The 25,489-nt window shown below is 36.0% G+C and overlaps 2 protein-coding genes across 2 annotated transcripts; both read right to left on the bottom strand.

The window, feature by feature from the left end:
• Positions 1 to 4,355: 4,355 nt before the first annotated feature.
• On the bottom strand, positions 4,356 to 10,883 carry LOC146160869 (vesicle transport protein USE1-like). Its single transcript, XM_083384613.1, has 8 exons — positions 10,737 to 10,883; positions 10,608 to 10,657; positions 10,334 to 10,412; positions 8,818 to 8,884; positions 8,656 to 8,714; positions 8,538 to 8,584; positions 6,429 to 6,582; positions 4,356 to 4,847 (listed from the first exon to the last, which is right to left on the bottom strand). Exons 1-8 carry the CDS (start codon positions 10,836 to 10,838, stop codon positions 4,665 to 4,667), a joined length of 741 nt encoding a protein of 246 aa, XP_083240739.1. The 5' UTR covers positions 10,839 to 10,883; the 3' UTR covers positions 4,356 to 4,664.
• A 92-nt stretch (positions 10,884 to 10,975) lies between these two features.
• LOC146160868 (PI-PLC X domain-containing protein 2-like) lies at positions 10,976 to 12,297 on the bottom strand. Its single transcript, XM_083385358.1, has one exon. The coding sequence runs from the start codon at positions 12,177 to 12,179 to the stop codon at positions 11,319 to 11,321; it is 861 nt and encodes a 286-aa protein (XP_083241484.1). The 5' UTR covers positions 12,180 to 12,297; the 3' UTR covers positions 10,976 to 11,318.
• Between the last annotated feature and the right edge of the window lie 13,192 nt (positions 12,298 to 25,489).

The raw sequence follows: 25,489 nt of genomic DNA, 5'->3' as shown, positions 1-25,489 counted from the left end.
AGACGTCATGGACGCGTCGGCTGTCACGCGACATTAAACCTGACCGAAGTTAGTTTACGCTGGTCCCCCTTATCGGGCCGGGCCCAAACAAAGTGCGGCTGTTTACATGTCGCCATTATCGGCATTTAAAAGATCCGAGCAAAAACCGCAAAGCGTTTTTTAATGCTACCCGTTTGGCAGAAGAAATGCTAAAAGTCCCCAAACCCCTTGGTAGAGCCATGCGGATGTGCATCGCTTAGACCTCTGAACAAGAACTAAAAATGTAAAGGGCAAATTTACACCCTTTGGAACTTTGACAGATAATGGTACTAAACGTAATGCACTTCTGTTCATCATTAGATGTTCAACTTGCCGCAGTAGCATCACCTAACGGGCTGCTAAGCACGCTAGCATTACCAGACCCTTTTGGAACACATATATATAATGTTTAAAACTAATGTGTGGAAATATTTATTTATTATTATATTGTATGTAGTTTTATAGAAGTCCAAAACAAAAGCTCACTCCTAACTATACAGACTAAAAAGAGGAAAGCGACATCCAATTATCCAATGTGCAACAATAAGCGTTCATGACCGCGTGTCAATGCACAACAAGTGTTAGCACTTATTCGAAACTGAAGAGTTCGTCAAAAACAAAAACAAAACGACCCTTTTGACATCGCGACTCTTACAATTTTGCTATCTTTCCCACGCTTAAGGGTTTCCGCCGTTATTTTCTTCTTTTTTCGGCAGATTAAAATAAACTGTACCAAGTCCCAGTCACCGCATTGACCTTGGACATGGGGTGGATGTATTGGCATTGTGACGTAACAGGTGATCGATTGTTTTGCGACTTCCCGATCGGAGCGTGACGCCAGAATGATCTTGCGCATAACGTTTAGCGAGTCAAAACAAATGGCCTCTGCAAAGCCGTTGATCGTGAGTAATAGCGCAAGTGCATTCCTCAAATATGTTAAGCTATATATAACAATGTTATTTATTCCAAATAAAAACTTCAACTTTTGCGATTCATTTGACACTAGCCACACACAGATGCGCATACATTAGCAATCCCTAATTTACGGGTCAAAGTGCGTTATAGTATCGACATTCAAACGAAATAGCCTCGTATTTATTATATTGCTATAACAAGTTGCCTATTTCGTTAAAATATAGTTTTTCGTTTAGTATTAGCCATATTGCATTTTATATCCAATATATTAAAGCAGTACCGGTAGTTTTCAACCATTCGAGCCAAATTTAACAGTAGAAATTTAAAACAATGATCCAACAAAACCTGTTGTTCTGATGGACAGTCAACCTTTTAGAAAAAACAACGATTTTTTTCATCTTAATCGTAACGGCTGGTTTAACGAAACATGCGGTTCCCGGAGCCGCGGTTGAGAACTGCACTCAAGTATAATATAACACCTCTAACAGTTAATTAATACTACAGTTATATCATAAAACGATTCAAAGTTTTAATTATCTTAAAAAAATATCGTATTCCATGAAAATCAAAAAAATAGGCAATCGTAATTTTAAGGTGTTATCCTATGCGTGAAGTTTTAACACTGTGCGCCAAACAGACAATAGTATTTTTAACTTGCGTAACATTGACGAGGAGCAGTTTCTGTAAAGATCAATGCAACTTTTGGAAAGTTGATTGTACATGTACTCTCGAAATTACGGCCTTAGTGTTTCATCTATAAACGTTGTAAGTGTATACTTTAAGTTTAACTTCAACTGCTAAAATAAATTCGCGCCAACCAAACATAACTAAGATTGTGTGATTCCTGGTAGTTTATCCCGGCATTTTTAGTGTATACGACCGTCCGTTGCGATAAAGTTTAAGTCGCTATCGAGTAAGATGAACAAAGTATTTGCAAGCAAAACGTTTAAATACCATGTTGCCTTGTGTTCGATCAATGTTTTAAATCAGCTCAAATAAATTAAGTTACATGTAATTGTTAATTTACTATATTTCTGACAAAAACCAAACATGAATAAAAACAGAAGTTTGCATATTTGTATAATGTTAAGTATTGTCTAAAATCGTCGGGTCGACAGATTTTCGTTGCCTTGGTTATGAAACTTAATTTACCGTAGAAAAGCATTTTTACTTTAATTGTAAACGTATGCACGGCTCACCATGGCAAGTCGGTATGCAACCATAAGGTATATTTCAGTCCCAATAATTGCACATCTAACGCTTTTCATCTGTGTTTTTTTCACGAAATTTCGACAAATTGATCGTTCTTTGTGACCAAACTGCGAAACGGGCAAAAGTGAATATATTTTTGCTGTTTCTTTAGGGAAAAACAAGACTTTCAACAACGCACCCCAGTGGAATGTCCGCTACAATTCGACCAAACGTGAAAGTAAGGACAGTTTCAGAAAGGGTGGAGTTGATAACCTGTTTCCGAGGTGCGTATATTTCCCAGGCTGTGCACATCGCTTGGCTGCACGACACTGGGTGGGCACGGTTGCCGTCCGTCGCGCTTCAAACTGCTCTTCCACCCAACAAACAAACAAAAACGGAGAGAACAAAGACAAGTTCGCCGCGCAGTGTTATTGCTATTGCAAGTTTTCCATGTGAAATCATTTTCGGGGAGGAAAACACACGAATTAAGCGGAGTTTATTCACACAGAAGTCAGCCATTCCCCATCAGAGCTGAAGGGCATCGGAGAGCAGCTAACGTCGACCACCTTTCGCCTTGTTGTGTGCAGATGTCGCTGGTGGGATCAAAGCGAAGATCTGTCGCCTGTTAAGTTCACGACCTCAGCGAAATTTCCTGTTATACCATGTCCAAACACGCCTTGGTCTTCGCTACATACTCGTCAATTTACTGCCATAAACATTTGTGGTATTTGCCGGGACACCAACACTGTCACAATACCGACACCTCTTTAAGGGCACAAAACTGCTAGAATATAATACGGGAACATTCCAGGGGATTGATTTATTAACCACAAGCAAGCAATAACTTAGTGTTAAAAAAATATTTTTTGCATTGCAACAAAACGACGTACTTGTTTTGATTTTATTTGTAAATGCATTTGAATTGGCAGAAAAAGACCACAAATAAATAATTTAATTGTACAATGTTGAATGCGAAAAAGCGCTCAAGTAAACCGAAATTCCAACCGAAGGCAAACTATAGTGGCCGCGTTGTCATTCTTATTATTTTAATCATATATTTGCACGCACGTATCACGATCGTCTAACAGTCAAAAATACTTCCGCTTAATTGTACTGTTAATATCCTCGTCGTTTTTTGTATTTGTGGGTGGAACATGAGACCACATCTTTCATGCATTTCAAAAAAGTACGCCTACGAAAGAACACCAGCAACATTGCACCAAATGGATGATCGAAAACTACTATACAATTTTACAAGCAATGCTTGCGAAAATAAATTAATACACACCTGTATACAATATATGCAACGACGGTACTATAAAATTTTCAGCAAAAAATGCCAAAACAAAATGCGACTATATTAGGTCAGTGTCTTTTTCTCGGCAAAGTCTCCACTACCGCATTTTTCTCTCTTCCAGTTTACAAAATTCGAGCTAAAATTATCCGGTGCACATTTTCTCGAAAAACAAAGCGAACTCCAAAATCAGTTTTCTTTACACACGTGTATACGCACACGAGCACTCGTTTTCAAATGAATCTATCTACAGAAACAACACTACAAACTAGAATATCTGGTAATATCAGATCGGATGTAATTTTCGATGTCAAGTGGTAGTATCGGTACTCGTCCGATACTTGGGTGGTATCGGTGCCGATCCTATACCTAATTAATACAGGAATTTCGGCCATGATTTGCAATCCAATGAGACGTTTTTACCTTTAAATGTAAATTTAATAAAAACTAGTAAGTTAACAACTGGAGATGACGTCATTTGGTATCCGATAAGATCGCGATACTCTTTGTCCGAACTATCGGGTATCGCAATAAAATGGCAAGTATCGAACATTCCTCAACACTGCTTAATAGGCCATATTAATAACTTTATTTGGTATCGGATCAGATCGCGATACTTTTTGTCCAAAATATCGGGTATCGGAATAACATCCAAGCATCAGACATCCCTTAAACTGCCCGTTGGTACATATTAATAACTGTAATTAATATCGGATCGAATCGCGATACTTAGTTCCTTATATATCGGGTATCGAAATTGGAATTAATAGTATAGTACAGTGGTCGGCAACCGCCGGTCCGCGGACCGGTGCCGGTCGGCGAGGAGTTCGTTACCGGTCCGTAGCAGGGTTGCCAGATTAAATATTGATGTAAACCCAAACCGTACGTAAAATGCCGGAAAAAAACACAAATCAGTCAAAAACAATTAAATGATGAGAAAAAATTCAATTAGTATTAAGCACTCGTGAGGTTCAAAACACACCAGTGTGCTGTGGCCAAATGAGATGCATTGCAAAATGATTTATTATTTTGTTGCTTAGACAGGAAAGTTTTACAAACAAACGTATGTATTTTAAATTGTCCATTGAAAAAATGTTGTAATAAATTACCTTTACTGAACATTTGTTGTTTTTTAAAGCCGGTGCGCGGAACAAAATTATAGTTTTAAACCGGTCCGCAGGGCCAAAAAGTTTGCTGACCCCTGGTATAGTAAATCCCTTATAAAAGCGATGTCGGATCAGCGCCGCTACCGCGGCTTAGGAAAGAATCGAATGAAGACGATCATACACATGAAGGTTACGCAGACCGCGGCGAGTGCGATCCAGATCCACCAGTTGGTTCCCTTTTTCAGGTGCGTCTCAAGTCGCGCCGATTCCTGCTTGAGCTGCGCGACATTTTTGTCGCTCTGCTGTCCGGACTCTTGCAGGACCTGAAAGGCGATAAATACTGTAAAACGCTTAAAGTTTCAAGACATTATGTGCATTAGGATTTCGTGAATAACAAAAAAATAATTTGCAGCTGCGCTGAAACCCAACCAAGCCCGGTTTCAGGTGAAAGAACAAATTACAGAAAAAATACGCATCCTTTTTTAAGCATACGATTGCGTTTTTATTCCTAAAACGAGTCCTGTAAAGCTGTAAACTATTTAAACTTTTAATTGACCACACAGCGAAACAAATGCAGGGAAACCCATGTCGGATAGCGGCTATTTAACAGGTAGGAATGAGAAAATACAGATTATTTAGAAAATCGTGGCGATAGAGAATAGATGGTTCTGATTCAAGGACTAATTAAAACATACTGAGAAACATATTCACTTTTAGAACGGATTGCGCGTACCTTAAGCGGTAAATAACAAAACGCGCGTAAAGAAATTCAAGTAATTGACTATGGGTATTTAAAGTTGTCCAAAACTATCCATGGCGTCATTTCTTCCCAAAAAGTTGAACTTCGCGGGAGCAGTAATTTACTTGCGCTACCGCATTTTCTATTGAACGACGCCGAAAATACATTAGTCCGACTTCGAGTTTCTCATTCCAAATGAGCGCGCAGCGCGTCTTTAGTCACGATCACGCGGAAGTTAAACTTTATCTGAAAACTTCTAAGTTTGTTTTTGAAATGTATCGAACCTTTTCGGTAATACACAACGGTCTGTCGTTTCCTATAGGTTTGTGATCAAATCGTTGGAAATTCGCAATTATTTTTCTGAGAATTTACTTAGGAATCAGAATAAATAATAATCGACGAGGTTCGCTTGGCGCCAACTTGTCAGTAAACACCGATTAGCAAATACTTAAAAAATACTTTCATGGGTTAAACGTAGAGGTCCCAGAATTTTGATTCGTTTAAATTTTAAAGTTGTCTAATTGTCACTTTGGCTGTGAATCGCGAATACCATTTGAAACCATGGCCTGATTTTTTCCATCAAAAGAGTGATATATATTCATAATATTCATTATGAGTTTGTTTAAAGAATTTTGGTATTGTCGATTTAAAGGTTTTTGATGGAATAACATCAACTAAGGAATCTTTACTAAAAGTTGTTATTTTGACCTAAGCGGAAAATAACCTAACGCCAGCTTTTCAGGCATATATTAATAAACAATAAGCCCACTCATAAGCAGGATTTCCTTCAATGAGGCAGTCGATATCAATGCTTCGTGACAGAGTTGTCGTGAGTACATTAAATAACACAGGATGCTTACAAAACAATTTCGCTTACTCTCTAATCTCCACCGTGTTTAAATCATTTGAACTGTGTTTTAACAAGGCTCGAATGATTTTTAACAGTGCGCTTTAAAACAAAGAACTTCCTAACGACTAAAAGTTAACAGTACGGTTTCCAACCGCATGCTGGCGAATCTGTCAACGCCCTTCTTATTAAGTGCTATCCATCATTTATCTATCGTGCGTCTTTTTCTTTCGCCGTGTAACTTATTATCGCGTAATAACAAACAAAAAAATAAAATAAAAAAATAAATTTATAAGTTTCGGTGATAGGTTGACTGACCCGCGTGTCTTCCTTTATGATCTTGCTTGCAACTTGTGAATTGTGCTTCAGGTTTCGGGTGAGTGCCATCATGTTTTGGGCAATCTGCTCGTGCACTACCTCCTGCTGGGCGACGCTGTCTTCCGCCTCTTGCGACGCCGTTTTGGTTTCCAAGCTGCGAGGTTCACATCTGATTTTATTACGTTATACGGTGGGGTATTTAAAGAGGGTGTTTTTTTTAAGTCAAACTGATTTCAGTAGTGACGATAACTTGGCGGTCCAAGGTTCCAATGAAAGGGCGCCGTTATCGTTTGTGTTACGGTTGTAACAGCGATCACGAATGGGTCCCTGGGTTGCAAAACTTGTGCCCCTTCTGTAGGATTCCCGTTACAGGCCGACTCTAACAAACCCTACAGGGTTGAGAGAGTTTGCCTGGCAGAAGGATTTTGCAAAACGCTTCGTAAACCTTGTTTTTCTGTAGTAATTTGCATATTTATGTCATTGTCAACTTTATTTGCATATTGTGTTTATTCCAGCGGACACCAAATTAAAACCCGCAGATCAAATGCGGCCCGCGAGGGTATTTCTTCAGGCTCGCGCAAGATATTTAAAAAAATACAATTGCGGTTTACCGGTGATTTATGTCTGATGCACATATAAAAAAATTGGATAAAATTTTAAACTAAACCGTAAGTCTTATAACGGTCATTCATTTTTTGTTACATATTTCTTTATGTTTGCTTTGCTAATAAAGTTAAGAAAGTTTAACACAAACTGTTCTAAACGGATGCGATTTTGAATACTTAAAGTTATCCAGTACCCAGCCTACGTTTGCCAGTCTGTTAGGTTAACCTGGGCAACCAGGCCTATTTAAAACTAGTTTGATGAGCCCTTGTTTATAGTATGAACCCTGGTTTATTTTACAAAAATGTTTAAACATAAAATGCATATTCAATTTCGAGTTTAATCTTTGGAGTGCCCTTTATCCTGGTTGATGTTGCAAAACAAAATATAGGCATAAAATATGACTTACAACCTTTGACACTACCCTTTAGAATGACATTCAGAGAGGTTACGAGTCACAGGAATTTAAGTGGCTTGAGCCATTTCGCGACAAAATTAGCGAGAAAGTTAAAAAATTAGGTGTTAATATGGCTGAATATTAATATTTTTTAAATATTTTTGTCTAAAAGTGTGATTGCTGGATTGCTGAAGCTAAAATAAGGTGTGTGTAAAAATTTCAGATCTCTAACGTGAATATTAGATGCTATTTATGTCGAACTTGAGCAGTTATGAAATTTTTAATTCAATATTAAAAGCATAGCCCGATTGATATTGACTAGAAGCGATGGCTCTTTTCGAAGAGTATGCCTTGTAGTTTATACCGTGAAACAATTAGCGAGAAAGTTTGAAAATTAGGTGGTAATATAGCTGAATATTAATATTCATAAAAATAAATATTAATATTTTTTCGCTAAAAAGTGTGATTGCTGGAAAGATGTAACCAATATAAAGATTGTGTAGAAATTTCAACTCTGTATCGTCACAACTTTCGGAAATATTGCCCAAAACCAATCCACCGCGCCAACTTCGCCCAAGTCTTAAGCCAGGGGAGCATAAAACGCATGGGAAGATATGAACATAATATAGGTTAACATTGCCCCTTCTTTGTATATTGACAAATGTGTCTGTCACCATTTTAGGTATATTTTCATAAGTATGCTCACAAAACTTTTACAACCTGTTTGTGGCCGCAATGATATGAAGTTACAAAGCACTATATTATTTGAATTACCTCAGTAGTTCTTAACTTGTAGTACGCCCCTAGTGTAGGGATCAGGAACTTTACGGCTAAGCCATAAAAGCTTGACATTATTTTTTTATTTGATAAATAAGCATTTTGAAGTTAGAACAGTCTTGGGTTAGAATATATGCCAATAACAAGTGTCAGGGCATGGAAGGTGCAACACAGAGGAACTTGGTACCCGACTCAGCCCTGAAATAAGTACAGCACTATAAATTCTGTTCCATCAGGGCATAACAGTGATTAGGAACAAAAAATACCCTATTTTGGATGTGGTTTAGAAAAGTTAAGCTTTTTTGACAAAAAAATGCTCTTTTGCCACTTACTTTCTGTGTCGTAGCTGTGTGGTTTCAGTGTGACTTGATTCCGTACTCTGAATGTAACAAAGGTAAGATTTTTTAAATTAACTTATGTGGTCTTGGGTAAATGAGGTAGGTTATTCACCTTCGAAAACAATTCCTTTTTCATTTCAACTTTTGACATGGCGTTTTGCACATTTGGATCTAAAATAAATAAAAAAAATTTTAAAATTGTTTATACCCTTAATTTAAGGTAGGTAACACATATAACTAATTAAAGGGAAAGTTTGTTTATTTTTATATTTACCATTTTTGGTCAGTGAAATGTGGTTGGTGACATCTTTTGCAGATCCCCCATACTCAATTTCGTTTGACTGAAAGTAAATAAATCTTTTGTTGCCCCCAGGGGCGTATCCAGAAATTCAAAAAGGGGGGGGTTACGAATTTTCAACTTAGGGAATTCCCCGTTGTTTTTTCGTCTGACGTCAATTACGTCATAAAATAGTGACGGATAGGACGTCATAAAATAGCGATGGTAATGACGTCATAAACAAGAAAAAAAATCATCCGAAACAGCCAATTAACGTCCAGCAAAAGCGAACATTTAGACGGAGAGCGAACACGTGCGTTATCGACAATCCTACCAGGTGCCAGCTGCGAAAGTGTTTAGTGTGCAATCGTTAACTTCAGGTGAAAAACTATACCAAGACCGTGAAATATGTGTGATTGATTTTGTTAGATCCATGTACTGGACTAGGCTATATTACAAGCACGTCTTTCGCCATCTGCAATACTAAACGGAAATCGTTTTTCCCGGGTGTTTTTTTGATTAGCGCGACATATAAAACTATTTCGAAAAACCGGTCTAACTTTAATTGTTATGTAATTTAATTCAGCGTTTGATAACCGTTTTAAGTTTTGGCGCATCTGGCGAGCGAAGCGAGCGCGATTTTTTTGTGGTATAACGGCGTTTCTTTTAAATTTCTTGCAAGTTTTTATTACATTGCCGAAAATGAAAAATGTTAAAAAATATATGCAAAATATTTTTAAATACGTTTTCGGCTTGTCCGCTTTCCACGGCGCAACGGTAAAGAAGCGCTGATCTAGTTCAAAATACAGCATCAAAACGTTAACAAATGGGACGTAGTAAGATCATTCGCTCGAAGCGCGAAAAATTTTCGCACTTGCGTAGTTAAAATAGTCAAAAAGTATTTGAAATGAACTCGTGTATAGTTTGTCAAAGAGGCGACGGGCCCGATACAGTAGGTTGCCGACCCCAGTCTTACACCAAAATCTGATATTAACGCAGACAACAAACAGCGAGAAACATCAGCACCGTCTAACTCGACGTTTTCAGACAAAAAAAAAAGCGGAAACCGCTTGATTTATATTATTAATTGTCGAACACACACTTGCTGATTAGCCAACCCGAACGAATAACGAAAGAGAAAAACTATCTAGCGTTTACGGTCGACCAAACAAAAGACGAAAAACGGCGTTTTGCTTTTAATTTTGGTTTCGCATTAGCTCAAGACGCGTGACCCAATTACATTTAAAAACACGCAGCTTCGGACGGTGAGTAAAACTCCGACAAAAACGATAATGTCACTTACGAAAAGGGGGAGGGGGGGGTCCGAACCCCCACCCCCCCCCCTGGATACGCCACTGGTTGTCCCTATACTATACAGTAATTTATATGACTCATGAGTATGCATTTTTTGTATACAACATACCCTTTTTTTCAGGTAAATTTAGTTAGACTACATTGTGAAACAAACCTCCTAAAGATATATTTATACTAAAAGCATTACCAATAAAATTACCTTTTGCTTTATTTCTAGAAAGTCTTTTATAAAGGAAATTTTTCTTTCATATTCTTTTAGTTTGTTTTCTGGGGTTTTTCTAAAATGAAATATATAATAATATATATAAAGTGGTTGTTTTATTTTACATTAAAAAAAAAATTTTTTTACAGGACTTACCACTATTTTTTATTATTATCGAAATACATATCAACTACCCCAGTTGGCATATTTAAACAAAATAGTTTAAAATGTTTTTAAAGACCCAACAAAACATAAGTTTGTAAACACTTACACTTCTGCCACCAGCAAATCAGAAAAATTGTCCTCAAGGGCTTGGATATACTAAAAACAAAAATGCAATTTTATGACTTATTTAACTCGTTAACAATATTTAAAGCTTTCAAAAATGATATAAAATTACCGATTTCAGCCTATGCTCATTACTTTTTGAATAATTGGAAGCCAGGTCTTCACATTTCTTCAATATTCTCAGCAAGTCTGCTTCAGGCTGACTATGCTGCATTGCAGTGATTGGCTTACTATATTTTATTATTCTTATACTACTTCACATTAGTTCTGCAACAATAAATATAATAATAAAATTATATTTATATATATATACTGTATATATATAATACTTAAAAACAACACTGTATCAATCAAAATATATAGATCAATATTAAAATAAACAAATGAAACAGGATAAATAAATTTTACCAATTAGAGCAAAATACAACATTAGCGATATTCATAAAGAATAACGGACTCTTAGATTTGAATCCAAGTAGGATTCATATGTAATTCTACCATTTATTGCGGGTAATTGGAATTGACATAATTTTTTATGTACGTATGAGAGCACAGCAAGGATGGATATGGCCTGTTGCCGTGATGACACATTTATAGAAAATTCGTTAAGTTGCAAAGTAGCATTCCATCATAAAACATGCCAAATGCGCTACCAGGTTACTCAAAGTCAACTTTAGGCCAATATTCAGTAAGGTTATGCACAGTTGCATTTATGTACTGTTTCTGCATAGTTTTCATTAACAAAATCAGATATTACAATATTCAAAAGATTTTTGTCAACACCTTCCTTTAACCACCCAATTAACATTTGAGGCACATTACTTTCCCATTGCCTTAGACCTGTTGTTAACTGTGTAATGATAGTACCTGCATTTGGTGTCAACACGCCCTGTGATACGAAGCATACACTATCCTTTTTCTTCACAATGCTGTCTTGTAAGTACTTTATCAGCTTTTTCGCATCCTGTAATTCTGGCCATGGTGAACTAATGAGGCACTCAGGCCAAAGCTCGCTGTAGTCATTTTTAAAGTTGTAAAAAGCTATAACTTGATTCTTGTTGGAGAGAAGGTTTTTCAGGGAAACATCCTCCAAGCTGGCCTGGCGTTTTGCCAATTTTGTCCCAAAGCATTGCAAGATCTCTTGATATAGTTGTTGGTGATATTTATCATTGAATGCAAGTAAATGGTTAAAGTCGAGGATTACTACCTCAGAAGGGTGAGCATCCAAAAAGGAATTAATTTGCTCAAGCCCACTTTTCACCATGATGCCATAAAGGCCATGAACAAAATGCAATTGATGAGTGTCAGGATGTGGAGCGACACGGAGATCAAAATATCGAATTCCAATTGACAACTGTTGCTCAAAGTCAAGGTCCTGGGTCTTGCTCCAATTATAAACAACTTGTTTGAATGGTGAAAAGAGTTTGTTCTCATCCGGAGACAGTGGTCCAGAAGGGTCTAAGTAAAATGCTGCTGAATCGTGTGATCCTGGTATTGCCAATTGACAGATTGGTTTATTTTTTTTCTCTTCGGATAAATCTTTCATCCATTCCATAGTAATAGGCTTTTAACTTCTGCGAGTCATTTAATACATAATTAAAATGTAGTCAGTGCATTCTATTAACAACCACACAATTCATACATTCTTTTGTTGTGCCAAATAACCGCTTACAAAGTGTCTTTAATATATATTGCTCAACCTAGCAGTTGAAAACTTGTGCCAATCCAATAGTAACAATTAATATTTGTATGTTTCACAGCATGCGACTAAAAATACGCAATTGACAGGTCTTGTTTTTTAAGACGGTCACAACATTTCTAAATGAGCTCTACTTAAAAAAAGGAATTAGGTATTTTAAATATTCATCATTTTGGGTTGCATGGCTGAACAACTATAATTTTGGTCATACTTAGTTAAAAAATATCCCTTCTATACATCAAAGAGTGATTATAAGCAGGTATGAAAGGTATGGCATATTTCATAGGTGTACAACCAAAAAATTAGGAAAACAACATTAAGGGCATGGTTTAAGCTGCTATCCTTAAACTATAAATATATGATTTCAAATTTATAAGCTTGGGCTAAATATCTTTTTAGAACCAAAATAAATGCACTTAACCAGATTGGAAACTTATTTTTGATATGCATCCCGATATATTTATGCAGTATACAACTTGCATGGTTGGAAAGACGTTATTGTTCAAATTTGTGCGAGTATAAAATATTTTCTCCCAAAATTAGGCTAAGAAATATGACAAAAAAATGTATTTAGCGAATTAAGTTTTATGTTGATAAATTTTCGTGGCGCAATGCATTTTCTGGTGACTTTCTTCAAAACATGGCTACGGCACCCCATCCGTCAGAAATCAGTGCAGTTCTAAGCAAAAAGGTCTACAACAATCAGTGCATTCAAAGGATCAAAAAGTCCGACTTTTAGACTTTGAGGTCTTGGACAATGCACTAATTTGCATTAAGAAATGTGCATAAGAAGATTAAGTTTAACAATACTTGACCTAACCAAACCCAAACGCTAACCAGCGCCCTAACCCAAATAATGTGCGATAATTTAATAATTATAACGCTTCAGGCCCCAATACCTCAATTTGTGACGTAATCTTAAATACAATGGACGAGAAACTATCTTATGCCCATCCGAGTATGGGCTATTTTCCCTAGCATTTAAAGAATTATTAAAATAACGCACATTATTTGGGTTAGGATTCGGGTTAGCGTTAGGGTTTAGGTGGGTCAAGTGTTATTAATCCTATCTCATACTTTTTGTTATCTTTTCTGAACTTTTAATGAATATTTTCAATTTATCTACGCCGGGAGTTTACCTAAAGGTCCAAATCAGTGCATTGCCAGGACCTCAAGGTCTAAAAGTCTAGACTTTTCTGCCATTGGTAGCCCTGATTGTCGTAGACCTTTTTGCTTAGAAATGCACTGATTTCTAACGGATCGGGTGGCTACGGCCAAAGAGATTATAACCATGGGGACAAACTGTGACGTAGCCCATTGTTCTACTTTCGCCAGCGTTCCGCTCTAGTGCATAATAGGGGCTTGTATGTTGGTGAGCTAAAATTTTGGAGCAACCGGCTAATATACATTAAGGTTCGACATTTCTGACAGGTTAAAAGTTATGTTTGAATTAGGTGTCAAACTTTCATTGCCGAGTTTCGTGTAAACACACTTAAAAATGCCTGTAGGGCATACAATATCAGCTGACCATAAGTACTATATAATATGGTTAACACACTCGTTGGCGCGGCAACGTCGTCCACTTAAATGACTGCGGAAGCGTACAACGCGTTGCTGTAGAGTAGACCAGTGGTTCCAAACCGGGGTGCCGGAGAGGAATTTACATTTTTCATTATTACTAGTAAGCCTTTTGGTACAACTTTTTGTGTTTGCTTATATAGTACAATAAACAAAATATTACAATATTGTTTAAAGTTATTTTTATTGCCCCAGTTTCGTTTATTTTAGCATTACAGTAAAAAACTTAAAGAAAATTAGAGTAGGGATCTTGTAATATATTCAATTATTCTTTATTTTTGGTGTTAAGGAATATTAACATTACACATTTTGGTACTGGATAGGGTTCGGTGAACACAAACTGAGTGTGTAATATTGTTCATTTGAAAAAGGAAAGCACCAGATTATGCAGCTTTGTAATCTGTTGAAATTAAATGTAATAATAACCTTTATTCTTTTACTACCAGTTATCCAATCAAGTTTAAACTGAATAAAGATATATATATTTAAGCTGTTTACAAGATGTCACCTACTTCTATACATGGGCTTTGATATTCATTCAACTACATCCTCCACCAGTTAAGCTCCAAACTTTTGTTATCAGCTATTAGGGAGAAAAGAGAAGAGAAGCACTCATGGTAAAAAATACTTTTCGCAAACTTACATTGAAAATGACAAAAAATATCTATTTCAAACAGGGCTGCGGAGTCGGTTAAAAATAACCCGAGTCCGACTCCGGTTAAATGTGGCATTTCATTGAGTCCCGAGTCTGGCCCTGACTAAACAGCCTGTTCAACAATGGATATTCAGCTATACACTTATAGGGGTATCATATAATTCATTCACTCATAATACATGGTTGGAAAATATTCCACCACATGCTATATTCCACCTTTACAATTTTCAGTTGGCGATCATATTAGTTTACTGCGCATGTCAGACTTGGGAGTCGGGTAGTTTTACATGGTCTTACTCGAGTCCCGAGCCTGACTACAGTAAAACAAACCGACTCCTTGAGGCAGACTCCGCAGTCCTGATTTCAAACCTGTACAATATGCTACCTAGTTCTGTGTGGATTTTTTTATTTACTCTAAATTAAGCAACTATACTTTTACAATCTATAATTTATTTCTTGAAATTTATTCAGAATAAGTAATAACTCAACAACTCTTTTGGCGACAAAGTAAAAATTTATAAATATTTTATTCATATAAAACAAAACGTTTACTATGTAATACACACTTGGAGATATAAATATAATAAGTCAGTGCAAAGAGAAATAATTTAATAAAATTATAAAAAAAACGTTTGTAATATATTGGTCGATAAATTGTGTTCTTACCGACGCTGTTGACCAGGTACTACACAAAAGAGTACAATACTGAAATGGCCAAATCTGGTGTCAATAAAGAACTTTATTCATTCCTTAAATTGATTGATTCCTGCCATGTTTAACCAAATAAATTTTAAATAAACATTATTTTGTTTTGCTTGCCTGAGTTTGCATATTAGGTATACCAAGAAGTAGGAAAATAATCACACTTTTAACAAGAATTGATTACTTAAGACAGGGTGGTCCAAAACCCAGGCCCGGCATCATTGTTTGTGGCCCGCGAAGCACTGTTGAATTATTGTAATGCGTACAGGGTTTATTTAAAAAAAATATAAGTGACCAACAATCAGTGAGCATACTGCAATAGTTTGGTTAGGGTTACATTTTTCCGATTACACTATTAAATAAACCAGTTTACTATAATTTGGCAAAAAAAGCCTAATTTTTTGTATGTGTCAGACAGGATTGAAAGTCGCATTGCGTCCTATATGGAACTTTCTAAAATGGCTGTTTTGCAATGCAAGTTATATTTGTGTTCACTTATAAATGCAGTCTTTTTCGAAATTAAGTGTTGTCAAATATGCAATTTTGCGTGTTTGGAGCGCACCATTCTGCCAGTCTGATTATTATCGCTCGATTTTATTTGTGCACAATTTGGTGATAGCAGAAAGTTTGTGCAGTTTATATATCTTTTGACAGTTACTTTTTGACAATGCTTTGTGCCGTCATCTGTAAACCCCTTCATGCTCCGACCTAACGAAAATCGTTTATCCGCTCCTGGCATGCATGTAGCCTGCTTTGTGGCCCGTAAAGAATATGTAAGACATATTGTGCAACCTTGGACCACCCTGAGTTAAGAAATGAAAATCAAAAGCCCAAAACAATTGCCAGTAGGAATTTGTGTAAAGCAGTGTCATATGTTATCCACAAGAGAATAAAGTTTCACATTAATTAATAGGCTTCTTGCAGCACAACAAATGGTAAAAGGGTGGAAAATTTGAAGGAATTTATTGTATTTTACTCTTTAAATAATCTGCTCATTCTGTGACCAGAGCTTTTTAAGTGGAGGTTCCCAATCAGTTTTCCAACCTGTATAATAGAAAAATAGTGTAACATACTAAAATGAAAAAAATATTTTAAATAAATAAATACTTAAAATATGCCAGTAAGTCACAAACAAAACATTGGTAAAAGTACTCCGAAGTTTTGTATAACTAGACCAGGGCTTTCCAAACTGGGGGTTGCTCATGGAGTTAAATTTTATACAGAGTGCTAAATTTATAAAATTGTTATTTTTTTTGTTTGGTATGTTAATGGCAAATTATGTAATGCACATTACTTCAATAAATACATGCCAAAGCAGACATCGAGAAATGTTATGTTTTAAAATGTTAAACCTAGTGGGTCAAAAAGTTTAATACAATAAAAGCAGTCACAGACTGAAAAGTTTGGGTAGCCCTAAACTAGATAGGCCTAAACTTTACCCATGGACAGATGGCAGTTTAAAGTTTTGTTTATAAGTAAAATAAATACTCTATAATGGTTTGCATTACACTATGATCTCATTGTCACAATAATCTTACCAGAGATTTGTTGTATCTTTGAGGAATAGACTGACTATTTTTTTTTTCCCAGTGTACTGTTGATATGTCTTTAAGCAATGTCCAACATAATCCCAGAATGGCTGAATCACAGTTATAGACGAATATGTGTTCTTATTGTAGTATAACTAGTAAATACGAGCAAGTTCTATAAAAATAAACTAAGTGGAGAAGTTTTTTTTATAATAACATACTCCAATACTGAGCAATCAAATATAATATAATTTGCAAAATTATTAACTGAATTCAGTGGCATTTAGTAACTACTGATTTGAAATGTAACTACCTTTTTTAAATGTAACTACAAATGCTAATTGCTTGCTTCACTTGTACAAACAGCACACCACCAATAATATTTGCTAGTTAAATATTACACATAGCAAACTGAGGTGCAAAAATGTTTTGTTTGAATGATGTTTTCAAAGAATTTGGTATTAATTTTCAGTTTATGGTATCAATTTCTATGTGTCTTAATTTGTAACACTGGAACAAGTATATAGAAGACTATTTAGAGCAGCAGTACAGCATAAATTTATTTTGCGCACTGAACACTGGCATACTAAAGAAAAATTACTGTATGGAAAGTATTGTTTAGGATAAGGATATATTTGCGTAAAGAACATTTCCTAAATGAGCAATGGCTGTTACCATTTACCAAGCACAGCAAATTTTTTTATTTAAATTAAATTGGTATACAACCAAATATTACTCCAACTTACTTTATGTAAAAAAGCTGGAATTACCACCAAGGGGCAGACAAAATTTGCACTTGAAAAAATTGTTTGCAAGCTGCATAGCACTACTGCGCCCCAATGCTAAATTTGGGATCTTAAACAGTAGTATAGAAATAGATACATTTGTATTCCAATAGTAATGTAAGGCAGTAGTTCGCAAACTTTTTTTGCGACGCCCTCAAAAAAGAATTTTGATTTGCGGCACACTTATCAAATTTGGAATTCTACAATTTTTACTAAAATTTGTACACTAAAGCTAAATCATTTATGGGTTTGGTTTACCAAAAGTTTATTTTTCTGTAATAGGCTCTGCAGTCTGTAGTGTACAGTGTACAATGCAAAATACCTATATCATTTACATTAAGAAGCTAACAATTAACACCGCCATACAGTTAAGTTTAATGAGTTCGGCACCTTGAGATTAACAACAAACTAAGTGATATTAATTTAATTTATACGCCAATTCCTCACATAAATCTTATCGTAGGAAGTAACGCAAAAAATGGTCAACAAATACCGTATACCGCAACGGGTTACGGTGCGGGTTTGAGTTTGGGTTGGTAGAGCATTATTATTAATAATAAAATAATGATGTGCGTTGCGTTATGCGGCATTTGTAGACCGTTGCGTTACTTTCTACGTACCAAATGGAAAGAGCCCCGAAATCAACCACATTGCTCAATCGCGTACATTTTAACAGTAACACGCCTTTCAAAAAAGTACAGTAGGGTCCTAAGAAAGTGTCACGCAACTTGTGATAACCTTGCCTGTCCTGTCAAGTCAATTTTGTAAACAGAAAACGGTTTAAATTAGGACTAGGGGTCATTAAACAACAAATTACGCCAAAAGCGTACATTTTTATAACAGGCTTAAATGGGAAAGGTGATGTTTTTCTTATTGTGAATCAGACCGTGACGGCTGTCGAAAGTAGAATACATTGCTTAAAGGCAAAAGAAAAAAGGCAAAAGTGAGAGTTTGTCCTCATGGTTATAATCTCTTTGGAAGAGTGTAATTGCATTGGGGATTTATCACCAAATTTTTCAATCTGCCATTACAGCAATGCTGCCATCTATGTCCATCATGTGAGCTAGACTAAGGTTATCAGTATCACTTTTGTCAACATGTTCAGACGGTTTATTTTATTTAAAATATTATCTACCATAAACGCCAATTCTCGGACTGCAAATTCTTTTTTGATTTAGGCGGGGATTTTATAACAAAACAGTTACAGAAATAAAGATGTCGTTACAATATTATTGGCTAGATCAGTTTAAAATATTGATCAACGAATAAGTGTGACTGGAAAATATTTAAAACTGCGCAATCCAATATTATTTCGTTTTTACCAACTTTTGCTAGTAATTTAAAGTTAGGTTTCTTAAGAGCACGATACAATGCAACGTGTTTAATTACGGTTTTATGCAAACTTGATGTTAACAATCCTACAACAATTTAGGAAATTTCGAACGATTAATCAAGTAAAAATAAATTTAACTTAACTGCATTTATAATTTACATCTAGGGTAATTCCCAAAATTGCTCGGCATTTGTTTACTGCCAACTAGAGGTATTTATGTTTAGTAATATATTTGGCAATTCTTTTGTCTCACATCGCGCTTCTGATTTTCCAAAACGTTGCACAATACAGGGACAGTATATTTTAACTATATATGCCTATATATCGACACTTTTAGATCAGTGCTTCGAAACTGGTTGATAGCAGGTGTGTGCGTCAAACACTTGCGCTAGAAAATTGCGGTAAAAGCAGAAAAGATAACAAACGGCGTCCAATGTAAGAAAGTCCGTATCCTATATTTACAATATGTTTCCGAACGCGAGTCAAAATGGCGCAAAAGCGAATAAATCCACATGATCAATTAATGCGTTTCAAGAAAAAATGGCGGAAACCCAGTTTTAAAATGACTTTATTTACAACACTGGCGACTATAGTCATTTGAGGCTGTTCTACGAAGAATAATTGAAACGATAACTATAACGATGGAGAAAATGAATACAACTTAAATAGTGCTTTGAATTGCCTCTCATAATATAAAAATATGAAAAAAAAATGCACAATACGATACACATCCAATGCTAATCATGAAATCCTACGCACTAACTATTTTGTTGAGATATAGGCCTACATTTTTTCTTTTTGTGCGAACTTTTAAGGCTATGTGTTTTTTATTCAGCCTTTAAGCTATATTAAGTCAAATGTCCCAACGCATTTTGGTAAAAGCAAAAAATCATATTAATGAAAGGTCATGCATTGAGTACGAGCAAAGTGTATTTTTGTGCGCCTAATGCTTTATGTGTCTAAAATTAAATTTTAGCTAACCTAAACAAATAAAACGCTAAATTTTCGCACACAATGCAACCTAGATTAGCTTCATGTTTTTATGTTGACTTGATACCGTAATCAACTTATATTAACTATTAGGCTACAATTCGAAATTCTTTATGATGATGCCTAGTTTTTGTTTGCTTACAAGAGATTGTATAAGACTGATATGAAAAAAAGTCGGGGCAGGTTCAGGGAATGGGCACAAGGCCATGCTTCCTAAATTACATTTTTTGCTTGTTTTAACTATAAATAAACGCCAAATTTTCGTAATTGGCGCGACTATTTTATAACTATAGTTAGGCTATATTTTTACCCTATTCAAGAGAAACTTTTCGGTCCAAAAGCACCGTGAATAGCCCTGCTGCCGACATCTCCAACTTCAAAGTTCGACAAGATAAACCTAATATAGAGTCTAGGCCTATATGTCTTTTTCGGCCAAGCATCTCGATCTATGATCAATAGTCACTTCTCCCCTATATAAAAACTCTGACAATTTTAACGTAATAAACGGTACTTTTTTAACTTAGCGCTAACGTCCTGCCTCTTAAATGTATGTAGACTCCATTTTTATTTGCACACGAATTCAACAGACAACAACAAATCTCCCAAGGTTACTTGTTTTATGCTGTCAATTTGTGACATAATTTAAACCGTTGAACATAAATCATGGGTCTGCTCCCCGCCAGAAGAGGCATGGCTTCGCGAGATTTACACAGTTTGATGTATTTTTGAATTTTAGGGCTTCGATGGAAAAAGGTTGGGACCACTGCGCTGGGCCTAGTGGATTATTATTTCCAAAACGCTAATTCAAATTTTAATGATGTATGAACAAGTTAGGCTAGTGCTTCTCAACCTATGGGTCGCGACCCAAATTTGGGTCGCTGTTTGATTTGGTTGGGTCGCCAACCGCAGTAGTTCATATGTTTATTGAGATTGGTTCTGAGAAATATTTCCCAATTAAGAAAATTAAGGAAGCAATACAGATAATGTCTTATAATTAATTATTTCTTTATGCTTATGCCTATTTTTTTTCGCTTACAAGAAGCTAGTTTTTATTTCGCTTACAACAAAAAAATCAACAATTGAGTCGCCAAAGCCTATAGTCGTCATACTTACGCTTAATATTTGGGTCGCTGCGAAAAAAGGTTGAGAAGCACTGAGTTAGGCCAATAAAACTAAAATCAATTTAATTGTGTAGAATCATTAGGAATATTTTTTTTTTACCACACCCATTAACTATAATGTATCCTACAACCTATTGCAAATAAATAGGCTATGTATGACAAAATATTACTTAAACTAAATTTAGTAGAATATCTCACGTAAGTATATAAAACAAATTTGTATTTAAGCAACTAATCGAAAAGTAAAAACGAACGTAAGAAACTGCATTATTATTGCCTAACCCGATACCAAGCGGCTAAACTAGGCTGGCATCTTATGAAGGTGCTATAGACTTAGTACGCTTAAGCGGGGAGAAAATATCTTTCGCGACATTTTATAAGTGCGCTATAGCTATCTTAATTTGCGCATGTCATGCTGTAAAGGCGATATTTTGCAAACTCTGCCTAACATTTGCGTTGGTAAACACAGTGTAAAAAAAAAAACTAGGCTTTAACCCAGACCTGGGCAACATACGGCCCGCCAGGCAGTTTAATCCGGCCCGCAGCTTAGTTTTCTTAAAATACATAAGCCGAGCGAAAACACGGGGGACTTTCTACATGTTTGGTTGTATCGTTAACACTATTTCTAGGGATGGATCCAAACTCTATTTTAAGCCTGTTTTAAAGACGAAAATTATTTTTTTTGCGCTTCGCGCGAATCTTTTCTGTCTTTTTCGTATCTCCCACGAATTATTTGGCCATATTTACATATTTAAAAAGTCCTCTGCACTGTGGCACTCTCTCCAACAAAAGTTTAACAAACTTAGCCCTAATATATATAGATATATTGCGCTGCTTTCGAATGTATTCCGACTTTAAAATATGAACGAAATACATGCCGTTGTCTAAACTCATACAAATTCACGTTTATGAGCCTAATTTAGTTAATGCCATCTTGTGTATTTCTTCCGATTTATGCCTTCTTTGCAATATGGCCATTGTACCAAAGTATAACACATCGGTAACTTAAAGCCTCACAAGCTAAAAAACATTGTAAGTTTTTTGTGGGAAATTTTTACGTTTTAACCTTAATTTTTTAGTCAACTCGACCCACAACTTGATAAAGGCCAATATATCAAGTAATGTACATTTTTTTATCTGTGCTCAATGCTTGACGTTCCCCTCTATGTCTAAATTAAAATTTTCGTTTTAAAACAAATGGCCCAGCGTTTCTTAACCGGTGCGCCGCGGCGCAGAAGGCTGCCAGGTGCGCCGCGAGCAAAAGGAATAAATAATGTAGGTCCTATTATACTATTATATAAAACATAGTTTTTTTACTTTCCTATTAAGCTTATCTGATTAATTCCACAAGCCATTTAAGTAGAAAACGCAATAAGACCTACAAAGCAACACTATCTAAATCAGAAATTAATCTATAAATAGGCTACCATAGTAGACCTATTGAGACCACCGACATAATAACGCCATACTCGAAGTAATAACCACGACAGAATAAGATCTAAAATAGTCTAAATAAGACCTAAACACGAAATAAGTTCAAAATTTATCGGAACAAAACTTAAATGGACAAAATAAGGTTTTTAGTCTTAAAGGCTGGAGTTCCTTTAAAGATATGCAACTATATAAAACCTATATAATAAAAAAAATGCAGGCAATTTAAGAGAAATACCGGTACACCTAAAAAAATTCGCCCTCGCTTCGCTCGCAAGGTGGGCCGCCCTATTTGCATATGTCTCTAGGTGCGCCCCAAGTAAAAAAGGATAAGAAACACTGAAATAGCCTATAGTCAGACGTAATAAGAATATCAAAATTACGTCTTACTACAGCCTTCAACCATTATGCTCCAAAGCCTATAGTCACATTTTTTTCTTTGTTTTAAATTCGACGTAAATTGTACATTTGCGCACAACTCCTAACGTAATAACAAGTTCGTTAGCTTATTTATTGTTTAGCGTCGTAGTATGACGTCATATTACGTGCATTTGAGATCCTCTTTTTTGACCCGGCCCGCGACAACATTTTAAATTTCTCATGTGGCCCGCGGTTAAAAATAATTGCCCACCGGCCGTAGCCGTTTAAAAGTGAAAATTGCATTGTTTGATATATTTTATTTTACTTTATATATATTTTAATGTAGTTGACTAATACTTATACTGTTAGGTAGTTTATTCAGACATACCGAGGATGCCTTCGCTGGTGAAATATATATTTTTTAAGATATTTTAATAATAGTGTATGGCTTGAATTGCTAGCATTTAGGGTTTGAAAAAATGGTAACTGCGGATTATAATCTAGCTTTGGGAAAAAAATAGGCTGCAATTCAGCATTGTTCCAATTAAGCAGCAGTTCTCAAACTGCATGGGTTACGAGAGAAATGTCGCGCGTACGCAGGCTAATTTTTTTTTTTTTTTAATGTATATGACGGCGATTTTTCTAAATCTAAAGGGTGATTTGAATAAAGTGTTGTGCGCTAACGCGTATGTGTGGAGCACGAAAAACGTTCAAGTACAGCGTTTAAGCGAAAACCACCATCCTACGAAGCTTGACTTGCTGCTAGACATCAACAAATAACTGTTTTTCGGAATGCTATTACATATAACAAACTATTATATCTTTTCACTAAAACCAAGGTTTTATTTTGTATTTTTTCGCTCTTGACAGTGATTATTATCCGTTTCGTAACAAATGAATTTTGCTTTGCTTTGCGAGGTTACTGGTCTTAAATGCAGCAACTATAGTGAATTCGGTTTATCCAATGTAGCATTTAACATGCAAATTACTCGAATTTGCCTAATTTGACGTCACTATACATGTGATCGTTGTCCACCGACGCGTGACCAAGCGCCGAGCCGAGAGCTTTCAGCGTTTCGCATTTCATTCTACTCATATGAGATTCTATATTGAATACATCTTATTTTTCCTGACTATAGCGGCCTGAATCACCGCTTCGTTTTATCGTGTGTTTCTGAGATTTGTGAATATACTCGACGAGCAATTATCTACCGAGTGAAGTGATTTTATCTAGAGTTTAAGGATGGCAGCTGTAGGCTCTTGCATGAAAAGTCAGGGCCTTCTCGTATCTACAGCCCTACATTTGCTAGACCAGGGTGGTCTAAACCCAGGCCCGCGGGCCACATGTGGCTCTCGACATCATTGTTCGTGGCACGCGAGCACTGTTGAATTATTCCAATGCGTACAGTTATATTTAAAGTAAAAGAAAGATATAATATATCGCGCTTCAGGAATTTACTGTGACTAAAGGATAACGCCCGGGTCCCTTTCATGATGCAATTTCAGGCATTCTACGATTATAAATGCAGTCTTCTCCTAAATTAAAAGTTTGGTCATATACGCATTTTTTTCGCGCTTCGCCAAGTTGGCAGTCTCATATATTAACTCGATTTTATTTGTGCACAAGTTCGACGAAAACAGCAAGTTTCTGGAGCTTACATGTCTTTCGACATAACTTTTTGACGCTGCTTTGTGGCGTCATCTTTAAACAATTCATGCCCCGATCGAACAAAAATCGTTGATACACTGCTTTATGTGGCCCGTAATGCTGCCAACCTTGGACTACCCTGTGCTAGACTAATGGCGTGCGGATGATGGGTGTCGATAGAGGCAGATAAATTGAAAAGAAACGCGAAAAAAATAGGTAAAAAACCCTGCAATAGAGATACAAAAATTGGTTTTACTGAGTAGTTTAAGGAGATAAAAATTTCGTTTGAAAGTATCCTCTAGTCCAGGGGTGCCCCACCTTTTAGCTGTTGACGCGCGCATTGACCGTTTTTATTGACTTCACGGCCGCCAGTAATTTTTGTTACAGACATGACGTCAGATAGGTAAGTCATAACGAGAAGTCATAGAACAATTAATCTTAAACTTATACTTGTTGTTCTCTAATGATCTCGTGCAAAAATATAGAACTGAATTATACTCTAATCGCGCGAAAAAATGCGTTTAGTTGGTTTAATTAATGTTTTTTTTTAATTTGACAAGTGACGCAGTTGAAACGGCAGGCATGCAGTTCCAGGGTGGCACCCAGTTCGTTAACCTAAAACCCCGGACCTACTGTCTGTGAAATATGATTTAATCTGTTTTGGTTTTTGGCGAATTAACGAAATACAGGATTTTTTGTACGTCTGAACATTTAGTCCTCAATGTATTTTGTCCCCATTTGCTCAATAACAGTTTAAGAAACACTCACACAATCTTATTCGTTTAAACAAGGTTTTCTAGCGCTACAAGCGTTCAACTTGTCCCACAGTTCAGCAATAATTCCACTCACAACTCGCATAACACATGCCTGCTCAGCTGTTTATTATGTACAATCAACTCTTATTTATCTTTATGTGACATTACCATCCGTTCAGAATGGTACACATATTCTACACTGATTTCTTTTTGCATCAGTCGTAAATATTTCTCATTTGCATTTAGCATATCAACCATTAACGCATAGAGCAGTCGAGC

Source organism: Ascidiella aspersa, chromosome 3 (genome assembly GCF_963924565.1).
Source record: "Ascidiella aspersa chromosome 3, kaAscAspe10.2, whole genome shotgun sequence".
Lineage (NCBI taxonomy): Eukaryota > Metazoa > Chordata > Ascidiacea > Phlebobranchia > Ascidiidae > Ascidiella > Ascidiella aspersa.
The sequence above is the reverse complement of the archived record's forward strand: the minus strand, read 5'-3'. Positions and strand labels throughout refer to the sequence as shown.